Source organism: Atta cephalotes (genome assembly GCF_000143395.1).
Source record: "Atta cephalotes unplaced genomic scaffold scaffold00013, whole genome shotgun sequence".
Taxonomy (NCBI): Eukaryota; Metazoa; Arthropoda; class Insecta; order Hymenoptera; family Formicidae; genus Atta; species Atta cephalotes.
This window is the reverse complement of record NW_012130077.1, coordinates 738,295-751,827: the sequence shown is the minus strand read 5'-3', so window position 1 is coordinate 751,827 and position 13,533 is coordinate 738,295. Positions and strand designations below refer to the sequence as shown.

The 13,533-nt window shown below is 37.0% G+C and overlaps 1 protein-coding gene across 1 annotated transcript in view; it reads right to left on the bottom strand.

Moving 5' to 3' along the window:
- LOC105617653 (nuclear pore complex protein Nup88) overlaps positions 1–11,550 on the bottom strand; it is a 69,637-nt gene extending 58,087 nt beyond the window's left edge. The window contains exon 1 of the mRNA XM_012199209.1: positions 11,341–11,550. Coding sequence (XP_012054599.1) covers positions 11,341–11,550 — 210 coding nt within the window. The remainder of the gene's footprint in view (positions 1–11,340) is intronic.
- Positions 11,551–13,533: the final 1,983 nt, after the last annotated feature.

Genomic DNA, 13,533 nt, shown 5'->3' with positions numbered 1-13,533 from the left:
AGGCTTTTATTACGAGTTGCCATCAACATTGGATATAAGCATAGAGTGAATGGGGTTGCTACTTGTATCTTCATGTCTCATAAAACACATCAATAAATTAAAAGCTCGTTCGTTGTAGACCGCTGTCATATTCGCCGTTAGAGTCGTTGTGGCAGATTAAAAATTATACATTCATAAGTCGCTACTCTCTGTTTTGCGAATTATATGCTATCGCGTTTTTTTCCGCCAGTCGTCGCGCGTTAATTGCCTTACTAATCTTACTTATCGAAAAGATTAAAGATAATAAAGATACATGGCCGAAATTAAAAAAAAAAAGAAAGAAAAAATTTTTTTCTTTCTTCTTTTTCATAAATAGTTGTACTTTTTGTCCAACAGTAGTCGATATTGAGAAAACTCAGCGCATTGTACTTCTAATAAAACTTCTGCGGAGAATGACGCAGCCTTCTCAATAAACGCGTGTCAATAAAGCAGTCAACTTCGTCAACAACTTTGTCGCTATTACGACGGTTACACGGCTGTTCGTCGGGCGGCAACGTTTTATGATTCCAGCATGTAAAGCAACGTGCTTTATCCAAAAGCTTTTCCGAGTCAGAGGGTAATGAAAGCGGCCGTTTCGGCTAACCATTCATCAATATTCCGGTATATTTATGCAGCGATATGAATATTTTAATGACATATTTCGCGGTCTCGATGGGGCTTTGAAATTTTCCACTGGGATATCAACGGCTTGTATCTGTTTGCGGAAATTAGGAGGTGAAATGAACTCGATTACTAATATTTGCAAATACCAAAAATTTATTCCTTTTACAGATATTTGTAGAATATTTGAAATGTGTTGTACATTGAATCGTTTTTTTTTGAAAAGTTTATATCGTATAGTGATTAACATTAATAGTGTTTAAAATTCAAAACAGTGTGATCGAATGAATTGATGTAAGAATACGAAATTATTTTTTCTTCATATCGTTCTATATTCAATTATCTCCATTATTACAATAAAGAATAATAAAATCGATATTGTATCAAATAAATATTCACGAATAAAAATTATGATTTTTTTCTTTGATTCGACCACACCAGTTATCAATTTCACTACTTAATAGTCGAAAAACATAAATTTAAGCGTCTTCTCTGCATAGCAGTGTCATTTTAAGCGTCACCAGTGCTAATTATATTTCTAGCGGCGTTACGTTGTCATGTGGAAAAAATATTTTAATGCCCGATTTTTTTTCCCACCGAGGGCGATCAAAAACCTCGTCGCGGCGACAACGTCGCGTGAAAAAATTGCAGTTGGCAATTTTTTTTTTCGGAAATCCCCCTATCATCCCTCGTTCGTTTCTACGAGCTGCGCGTTATCACGATCGTTACGCAGTCGTGATATGCGGCCACGTATCAGACGATTTTGAAAAATAAAGTTTATCGCCTTCGCAGCTCGCGCTGCTACACGCTGCATAATAGGGTGTCGACCGACGAAACGTAGAAAGTATATTACCAGTGCGGGCTCGCCGGGCCGTAGGAGTTGACATAATTTTTATGCGCGCCCGCGCCAGCTTCGCGCGCGCCGACGAATACGGTGATGCTGGCGGACATGTTCCGGACCGGCAGAACAGAATTTCCTCGCGTTGACTTCTGATTTAACGCGTGTTCCTACGCGTTCCCTGCGCGGAGTGTAATAACGCTTTGTCACATCAGGCGCGGGACTTAAATCAACGCGCTCAAATGTGCCCGCGGCGAGCAGGACAGCTCTTGCAAATGCGTCGCAACTCGAGGAGAATGATGCATCATTTTTCATAGTGTTTGCATTCACTCGAGATATCGAGTAACAATGCTTCCTTTTTTTTTAGACAAAAATAAATAGGATTTTTAAAGTCGTTAACTGATGGCATAAATTTGCTTAACATATGCGATGAAATATTTAGCTGTACATTAATAAATATGAGTTTATATTCCATCCGAATTATTTAGTAATCATATGCAAAAATCTGGTAGAGAAAGATGTAAAAAAAAAGAAAAAAAACAGTATTGTGAATACCGAAAACATGAACTTTCCTATCGGTGAGCGACTATCACGGCAGTACGTTCGCATAGTCTTCCGTGTCGGCCTCTAAATCTTCTCCTTTGCCAGTGTCGCGGCCGAGGATACGAAACTTCGGAATACCTCGAGAAAGGAGTCCGATTGTCTACGGTGTACGGTTAGGTAAGTGGCTAATTAACATTACAACTACCCGCTGGGAATCCTCCGCCCCCGCCAACGATGACGACGACGACGCCGTGGTTCCTCGCCGGCGATTCTCAACTCTCGACTCTCGTGCGCTCGTAGTCGCGTAATTTAAGTGTGCCACCGAAGACACGGTTTCGCCGCGCGACGCCGAGCATTATCATGGTAATTTGTTAGAAACAAACATTATAATTCGAGAAGACCGTGACAGGGCGCGAGAGAGGACGGTCGCTTACGGGGGTGAGAATTCGTTGGTAGCGTCGACCGCGAGGGTGGCCGAGTCGTCTGAAGAGAGCGGGGGCGGCGAGAGCCCCGAAGAAAGGGGGCCGCAACAAGGGGGTTGGTGCGAGAATCGCGGGCAAGGGTTGAGACTTGGTACCCAAGTTAAAGGCGTAAGATCCGCCGTGTTTTGGACAGTGTCCATTGTCTTGGGGTTATTTATTAGAGACGGCGCCGCTAGCTTCACCTTCTCCTCCTCTTCCTCGCGAAGAGCGGGCGAAGACCGAGCTAAGATGGCACGTTACGCCATATAACGGCGCCGGGATTTATATCACGGTCCTACTACCAAGACGCCATTATGCCATCGTCGTAGCCGGAATCCGGTCCACCCCCCCCCTCATTCACCCTCTGCTGTGGCTATAGGTGTCCGGGGATCTTCTGTCCGCGAGTCCTCATCGCCGGTGATTCAACGGCGATTAAGGCGTTTCAAATGGGCTTTCAGCTGCCGAGCGATATGTATCGGACGTAAAATGGAAATGGCTTGGTAATTCTGCGGACTCGCTTGAGAACATCCCGGGAATTACAATTTCATTGTTTCCATTGGATTCTATGATCGAGTGAAAGGAAAGATGACAGTTGTAAAGATACTTTTTCCTTTTTTATATGTGCAATTTTATTTCATTCATTATATCAAAGTTAATTTTTTTATTTCATTCATTATACAAGAGTTAATTTTTTCTCCATTAAAAATAAGTGCAAAAAAGAGAAATGAATGTATTTTCCATAAAATTAATTTCCTATTATAAATTAATACTAAAGATTATATCAGTGATCCATTCTCATTAACAAAATAATAAATTTTTGCACATTTTCACAAAGTAGAATTATTATTTTGATTATATAAGATTATTGTATTTAATTAAGAATGCGATTGTTTTCCAACACATGATACTGGATTTTGATGTTTTTCTTCGTCACATTTAAAAATCGAATTAAAAATCGCAAAGAAGAAATACCTAAATACAGTTACTGCGCAAGTTAAGAACGTTCGAAGGACACTGTTACGAACTACGCGAAGAATTGTCGGGATGAAGGAAAAGAGAGTGTGAGAAAGGAGGTCGGATGGATATATGTATCTTCAGAAATGATGGGTTGGTAGCGATGAGGAGGGGGAGGGGGAGGGGGTGAAAGCCCGAGCAGCTACCACTAAAATCCGTGCCGCGCGCCACTTCCTGCGCGAGGTGGAGCCATGGAATTATTAGATATGCAACCGCGACGGTTCGCCTCCTACGGGCATTATTAAACTTAGTTATGAATGCCCATTAAAACTGTAAAGGAAATGCATTAGCCCGCCAAGGCGTCCCGCGGATGACAAAGCCACCCCCCGCGGAACGAGAGCCATCCACTTTCCTCGACCCTCTCTTCCTTATTCATCGGAATAGGCAATTCGATACGCTTAGCGATTGAGACGAGAGCAACAAAATGATATTGTTGAAAAGTATTTCATTACTGTCGATAAAATTTTGTGCGATAAAATTGGCACACAGGTGAAAAAGTATGTATTTCTTGAAAAAATAATAATTCTTTAATTATTCTAAATTAAATCGAGATATTCGATTATCTATGCTAATATTCATAGTCCGATCTTATTTCAAGTAGTTAGCGTAAGTATGTCTAAGATGCTACAGCTCTCTTGATTTATTTATGATATATACAAGAATATTTTCATGTTATTTCATAAAAGTATTGTTTGATAGTTAAATAACTAGGTTAAATAATCAGTTCTAAATAATTAATACGGTTAACAATTTAATTAGACTTTTTATTTTCACATCAATTGTAATAAAAAGAAATAAAGTTGTATTTGACGAATTAATGTATGAATTCCAGAATTCAAAATTTCAATCAAGCTTGATTCAAGGCTATCCTCACTGATCCCAAAACACATCACGATAAAATTACGGTGGGCTAAAATCTGAAGGCGCCTTTAGATTATGGGTTCCAAGGGCTCGATGATTGCTCGGCTGTCGGCCGATGCGGAGACTTGGACGAGCAGCCGAGTTACAAAGACACGGGGTGCTATCGCTATCACAAGGGCTGCTCCAAGAAGTCTCTGCGAGGGGTTATTAGCGCAGAATTATTGTCATTGCGGGAGCCTTGCAGCCCTTTCACCGCTCATAGGCTATACACGCGGCGATAATGGAGGCAGGCGGGTGCGCGCCTGGCTCCTTCCAAGACTAAGGGCGTATTCCGTATTTTAACGGGCAGCTTTGACAATGGACCACTGTCGTTCTTGTATACGACTTCGCGGCTGTGAGAGATAAAGGTGCTAGTTCTCAGGAGTACACGAATCACACATTCGCACTCTTACATCTTGCGCGTGTATTGGGCGTTCTATGGCGACTCACTTCCGCCTTGAACGCTCAATAACATTGGCAAGGCCGGTTTTAGCATCTCTTTGACGATTCATAAAACTTGCTTCTAATGCCAAACTATTTTTATGACTATGTATCTAAATGTATCTATCGCGTAATTTAATTCAATGCGCACATCAGAATTGTTAACGTTACACTTCGTTTCAACAGATTTCTTGACAAATATATAATTAACCTTGTCTTTTGAAAATATCTCTATCACGTAATTCAGTGCGTCAGAATTATGAATGTTATATTTTTTTTCAATCAATTTTGATAAATTTATAATTATGTATTTAAAAATTTTAATTTTTTTTATATTGTATTAATATTTATAAATCTTTTTATAAATCTTAAATTAAAATTTTTAAGAAGAGTCACGTGAAATTAATTAAAGAGAAATAAGATTAAAGAAAAATGTCAGGTAAAAATAATATAAAGGAAATTAATATAATATTAGAAATTTTTATTATGAAACATTTTTCGTTATTGATATTGACGTGTATCTTTCATTGCGTAGTATTTATTGTTATATGTATTTTTTCGATCGAGATATAAGCGAATATATTGATTAACATTTCGTGGTAATTCCGAACAATTATCTCTCCGACATGATGCTTTCAAGGGTGCGTATATGTTCCTATTAATAAATAAATGAATTGCGAAAGAAAGAAAGAGACAGAAAATGCGCCAGTTCGCGTAGGGTTATCATTTTTTCCACATCCCTGAGAGCATGACGCTTCGAGTGCTCGAGCAGCCGTGAGAAAGAGAAAAAGAGAAAGACAGGACGAAGAGAAGGACATAGAAGGGAAAATGTATCCGTACCAGCGGTGGAACGAAATACGAATGCCGAGAAGGGGATGCATGCGGGAGAACGACCGATGTCTACCACAAAAGCCATTGTCCGCCACTTACTGAATTCGTCGAGCCTCCCTCGCTTCCACACCGCCATGTACTGCGCGAAGGGAGAAAGAGAGAAAGAGCAATGCGCGCCACCCGATGTAAAACACTTCCCGTGAATTTTATTGCTCTAGGTACCTCTTCGTATACCTCCACGTGTACGACACGGCACCTAACCTACCTACACTCGACCAGGAACCGCCGGGACCACCACCACCATCACCACCATCACGACTACCACCCCCTTCAACCCTTCCGCGTTTGCTTATACGCTCGGGCGTGAATCTGACCACGGGACATTCAGACGTACGTGTACGCATACATTCGAACCCAGAGACACGCACAGGTACATACATCGTAGTTATTGCTTGTGTACACACAGAACGCGCGGCTGCACGTGTATTTACCACCGACGGCGGGTAGGCGGGTCCGTAGTTACAAATGTCACCGTAAAATTACTTTTTAATTATCGTCGAGAGGATTTCGCTTATTACGCGATATTCCGCTGCACTTCTGAGACAGAGGCGGCGGCGGTGGTTGGTGGCGGAGGCAGGAATTCGCCCGAAATTTTCTATTTTGCTCGTGCCGCTGACCCTCGACCGCGTCTCGTACGGGGGTCCGGTACTTTTAATTTAGATAAGATTGTCCCTTTTATACGTCGCGAGGCATATAGAAAGCCTCACGTAGGTCGTTGGCAGCGTGCTATGCTCCCGAATCGAAGTAATTCTTACCTTGGCGCGATTATAATCGTCTGCGTTTCGTGTTTATAATCAAAGTAGATAGTATGGAAAAAATAGCACAGAGAATCACACATTGCAGATGATAACACAAGCAAAGCAGTGTTATATGATATTCGTAAAAAGATTATATTTTAATTTCAATAAAATGTTTTCTTATAAAATATTTATAATTTATTATTAATATTATATAAGAAAATATCTATTATCAATTTAAATATGTATTATAAATCTTTTAGCAAACGCCAATATAAGAATTTAAAATATTAAAAAGTATTAGGGTAAGGTATGTATTAAAAATTCAATTATCTAAAATATAAAAGTTTTGTTTTTATAAACATCTTGTTAATTATTTTGTTAATATCTTTTTGATAATTGATCCTTACTCGATATATTAAGGCATTTTAAATATTTTTATAAACTCCGAGCCTTAACGCTCCACAAAACTCATTTACTTTCAGTGAATACCGAGATTCTCGAGAGAAAGACACGCGGCGAATGAAAAGTTCGGCCAAGAAACGGTCCTCTTTCGTCCGCCGAATATTATCTCAGCGACAGCGCGGGCGATTCGTTTGCCCGGCGGTAAATCCGCGAATTAAAGAACTTATTCCATTTGGGCAGCCAAAGGGGTGTGAACGCTTTCGCGTTCGTATTATCTCCCGGCCCGGCCGTCGGAGACGGGTAGGCGGGGGACAAAAAGAGAAAGAGAGCGTAACCGGCAGGAAGGTGAGGACGAAGGACGAAGGGCTGGGAATGACCTGGCGAAAGGCGCGAGAGGAGGAGGGGAGAGAGAAAAAGAGAGAGAGAGAAAGAGAGAGAGAGAGAGAGATAGCTCGGGTAGGAGGGTGAGAAAGAGGATGAGAGAGAGAAAGCGCGTTTAGACGTTCGTTCCGCTGGTAACAAAGATAACTCTATGCAATAAAAATGATTCAAAGTTTCCCGCGGCGGATGGCGGTTCCGATGGCGGAGCGGTTGACAATGGTGCGTCTTTGTCTCCGTCCCGCGCCGCACCTCCGTCCCCCGACCCGCCGCCACTTTTGCCGCGACCGCCTCCCTCGTCCGTATCCTGCGACACCTATCTTCCGGTTTAAAGTCCCGGCGTGCGCGCCAGAGAGGAACCTCGCTAACTTTTATTATTTACGACCGATATTTCAGCCAGGCCCGAGCGCGTACACCCGGTAGCGCGAGCGAGTGCAAAGTGGTCGCCACCACGACGAGACATCACGTTTATTAATCGATGCCTCCGAGGAGTCGCTAAGGAAAAATTATTCTGATTGTCTAATCTGCCGTTCGTCCCACACATCAATTCGTTATATAAGGATGGTATTCATAGTCTGATTTTATTTTAAGATCGTCTTAAGTAATGTCTTAAGATGCAGCCCTCTGATTGATTAATGACATCTTAAGACTTCAGATAGTCTCTAATACAAAAATTGATTATGAATACCGTCTATAATCCCCCAAATTATCGCTTCATATATAAATGCGTTTATCCATACAAATAGATCATTATTACAACAATATTACAGCAATATTACAGTAATATTGTAATGTTGCGATAATGTTGCTGCAAGCTTCTGTGCTGTATGGGTTGCCAATTTTTTCCGCGTCTTTTAAGAAAGAGTAATAGACTTTCTACAATAAGCCATTAGATCAGAAGTTAGGAGCGAGTTGTAATATGTTATAAGACAACATCAAATAGTAATTTGCATAGAAATGATCAGATTCCATTTCTTATAATTTAAAACTTAGAAAATGTTATGACTGACTAATCATATAGTATTATTATTTGCCCTAAGAATCTACCATCCTTCTAATTGATTCAGATGTTATAATATAATGATCTAATATGATTTATTTTGGATGTAAATTTTCTGAAGAGCCTATTCTATAACTGCTATGTTATAAGTGATTGTAGTTGTAAGAATTGAATCGATCACAATCAAATATTTTCCTCAAATTCGACTGTAATTGGTTTTTTTACAACTATAATCATTTACAACCACGCTTAAATAATTGTAGAGTAGTTGTTTAAGATTTATGACTTATAATTTTGATTAGTAATATGATATGAATAGCGATTAACACTTTATTTTAGAAACCTCATAAGAGTACATCACAGATAAAATCTAAAGTCAATTATTATGTCGTTTATGAAAAATCCATAGCAATGTAACTGTGCACATGACATAATTTAATTGTAATAAATATACATAAACAATACAACAATCGATCGATACTTTGGCTGTTCATAGTCTTTTATTCACAGTCGATTCTTATATTTGAGACTATAGACCTGTTTTCTCTGGCTGAACCTGTGTACACTTTTAGAACTTAAAGTGAAATAGGTATAGGTATATGATATTTATCGAAAGCGAGAAAAAGAGTTCTAGTCCAGTCTAGTGCAAGAAAAAATAGACCATATCTGAAATACAATCTTAAGATGTCATCAATCAAAGAAAGGATATTGGCATTTTAAGAAATTACTTAAGACAATCTTAAAATAAGAACGAATTATGAATATTATTATATTATTCTTTGTTTATCGCGTGCTCTTGCCCTTACTTATAAATGTATTAAGATAAACATGAGATGATAAAAATGTAGAATAAGAATTTCATGATGTCACTTGATGACGTTTAATCGCAGCATACTACTGTGAAGTAAAACAAAATGTTACGTTATTAAAACAGCTGAGTGAAATTAACCGAACACGGGTCTTATCGAATCAACGGATGAACGGACGACGATCGGCACCGAGAGACCGTCGGACCCTCCATCCGCACTTACCCTCTTGCGGGCACCTTTATCTACCTATACCTATATGCATACATACGCGACCCTCTCCCCGATGAAGGGTCTGAATTTGCATTTTATTCGCAGTCGTGGAACCGCGGGTCCGTCCGTGCGGGTAACGTTCCTCCGCGGCGCGGACATTTATTTTAATTAAATTACTCTGGAGCGTCGAACAACCCATTTCCTATAAATTATCCCCTCGCCGCTCTTTTGCGTTCGCGCGCCGAGGCATTAACGTACCCGCTGATCCCGCGGTGCCATTGAAATGAAATAAAAGCACCAGCGGCCAGTGAGAGCGAAATGTACCGCTTGACCAATTCTCACCGCGATTCCGCCGCTTCTCTTTCATTTACCGCAAGTGCACTCGTACCCTTAGGTTCCCAAATGCTTCAGAGAAAACAAATTTTTGTTATACCTTTTCGAATTTTTTTTACATTTTTCTTTAATTATAGATATTATACATATTTACATATACTTACGTTATCTAATATATATTTAGATAAACTATTTAGATAAACTATTGTAGCGTATTAAAAAAGTAAAGGGTAATGAATGCAATAAAAACGAGATAATTTTGTTTTAAGTGTGAGAAAATGGAATTCAAGATATTATTTTTTCTAGTTATTTGATCATTTTTATAACGTATTTATCAGAGAATACTTATGTTTGGTATCAAATACAGATTTTCTGTAAATTATATAATTTTGTAAAATTTATAATTATATATAAAATATAGATTATTTGCTATACTTGTAGCAAATTTGTAAAATGATTACAGCTTGTTTATAAATGAAATACTAAAATGTAAAAATTTGTATACTATACATTTATAATCTTTATACAATATATGTTATTATATATATATATGTGTGTGTGTGTGTGTGTGTATAGCTACAAAAATACAAGTACAAATTTTTTCAAAATTAATTTACAAAAGTTGAATCTCTATCTGTATATCTAATACAAAATATTTCCTAGAAAATATTCTAACATGCTCAAATAATTAGAAAAAATAATATTTTAAAATTTATTTTCTAAATATTTTTCTAAATGAAATAAATAATATATATAAAATTCAAATTTTTATATTTTACTATTCCACTTACAAACTGTAGTCATTCTATAAATTTGTTATAATCAATAAGAAAACAATACGTATTCTTTATATTTTAGAACAGATACTTTGTGTAATGATCAATCTCACTAAACATTTATCTCTTAACATCTCTCTCTTATTGTTCTTAATTATTTCACATTGCACATTTCGTTTAAGGTGCCTCCAGACAATATGACTAACTTTGCTAAATATTACACATTGCTAAATATTAATTCAATATGAATAATTATGTATGTCATGTATATGATATTTGCTAGTTAGTATACGTTTGCTTGTTAGTAACATTGGCCATATCTGGAGGCGCCTTTATATTTATCATCAAATAAAAAATAAATAATATATATATATATATATATATATACACTAATTTAAAAATAGTAATTTATGTCAACAATATTATTTAGAAATAAAAAATAATCTTGTCAATTCATAGTAATATTAATGAAACAAAGAAAATTTTATTAAAACAAGAGCACGACGTATGTTTCATTAACGGTATTGTTGAATTAATAAAATAATTTTCAATTAAAATACTGCAGTCGATATCATTTTTTCAGTGTATGTATATACATGAGCGAATAGTATGATTGAGTAGATAGACGTTACATTTGATATACAATTCATCCACAATGACGATGCCAATTCAATTCAATATGGTCTTCGGTTTTGAACATTCCTATTAAATATATCATCGACAATTGTGTGTCTTGACGCGAATAAACATCGGTCTGTTCTGCGTCCAAAGGCAGCTGTATCACTCCGATATAACACAGCGAAGCGGCGCACGCGTTAGCAGCCGACACGGCCGGCGCGTCAAGATTAGGTTAGGTTGCTCGATGCAACGCGCAATTCGACGACTCCGCTTTCATCTATTTACGTTCGATCGAGTAAGATTCCACGCCAACGTGCAATATGCGTGACGATAACAGATTTTCTTACCTGATAAGGGACATCTTCGCCGATTTTGCCGCGGGTCGCCGCGACGTTGAGCGTGAGCATGCAACACTTGTCGGCATTCCACACGTACAGCACGTTGTCGCGAATCTCGAGAATGTTCCGCGTCTCCTTGGTGCCGCTCGATAGGCTCGCCTTGATATCCTTGAATAATCCCTTCTCGTTCAGATGTAACAAGTCTGTGCACGATGACATCCTTCGTCCGAGCGCGAGTTACGACAACGCGAGGTTATGGCCGACAAACGCGCGCGCTTTAGAACAACAACGTCGACGCACGCCACCACACGGCTACCAACGGCTGCCGCGTATCGTGAACTTGAGAAGTTGACCTACGACGAACTTCAGGCGGTATCTGTTTTTCAAAACGACCGTTATTCGCGACGCGGCGTCAGATTCGGTTAGTTTAACCGAGATTTTTTATTCGAATGACGGCGATGCGAATGATTTCGAGCGAAGTGCATAAATTATTTGCGAATGTCGTAAAATATCGTCGTTCACATGTACCATCGCGAATTCTCAAGTCGCGGCCGCCACGTGTGACGGTTATCGATCGCGGCTCGGCCGGTTTAACCGCGAAATCCCGGATTCGGAAAGGTCGCATGTAATTTTCTATCTAAACGGCCAGTTTCAAAATGGAGTTGAGCTGATCTTCGTTGTTACGTCTTGAAAGAATGTGGGTAAGCGATTGCTCCTAATTATTATTTTCTACCTTTAATATGCACATATTGGATTATTCATATGTGCCTTCCAATACAAATAACACGATGTGACACAATGGACATCATTGCATTCTTGTTGTTTGCCAATGTTAAACAAAGATGACATGATCACTGTGTCGCAGTGTCGCTTGTTGGAAGGCACATCATATTTTGCGCATTTCTTTTTTTTTTAAATACTACACTTTGAAATATTATTTGATATATATATATATATGTATACTATAAAGATCTATTCCTCTTTTTTTGAAAATACATAACTTTATAAATACTTTCTGTGTAAAGTATATGTAAAAATCGATATATAAAAAATATAAAAAATATTAAGTGAAAGTCGATCGATGAGATTGAAGTTTATGTAAAAATTGTTTAATAATTTTTGTATATTTGTAAAAGTGATGAAAATTAACTCGAGACATGAACGACCCGAGGAACGACACATTGTATGGCTTAACTTAGGCAAAAAAACATTTTAAGACAACATATATGTTCAAAAAACGAGACATAAGATATGTATATATTAAAAACATTTAAAAAACATCTTATATTTATTTCTATTAATCTCGGTTTAATTTTTTTTCTAATTTTTAAAATGTTACTTTTAATTTTAAAATACTACGTTTAATTTTTTTTTCTAATTTTTAAAAGAAAAAGTAAATTAAATTAAGATTAAAATCTACACTGAAACATAAAAGACTTTTTTTAAACAGCTTTAAAACATCTTATGTCTTGATCTCTGTATCATCTGAATTATCTACATAATCTAGTAGTTTGTTGGGCTTTGGAAACCTTTATTATTTTTTAGACAAAATTAGGAATAAAATGCAAACATAGTAAAATACTTGGCAAAGTTCATTCGGCCAAAAATTTAACGCCAAAACATTTGAAAAACAAGAAAAAATTATTGCAAAAATTATACTTTCTGGGCTTTTGAAATTCCTCTTGCGCGGTTAAAAAATAAGGGTCAGATTATCAATATTAATATATTAATTACTCAATCATTTAAAAGCAATATATATATATATAGAGCATTTATTTGTTGAAAAGCCAGTAGTGTAACAGATCAAATGCTACTTTTACTGAAATATAAAAAAATCAGATTTACATAATAGAATTATATATAATTGATAATATAATCCAAGGCCGATATTATTGATCTGTAATTACATTTGTAAGATTGTGATTATAATGAAATGCACCGATAAATAAATTAATATTTTTATCTATTATAATTTTGTATTATTAATATAAGCAAAATTCGTATTTTATTATTCTTTTTATTACAAACTACAATACTTGATATGAATGGAAAATTAATTAAAATACGTTAATATATGTGTATACAAGCAAAATAATTTTGTTATATTGTATATTTATTGTTATATATACTATTATATATATATATATATATATATATATAAGTAATTAAAAAGTAAAAAATAAGAACGATAAGTTAATTTAA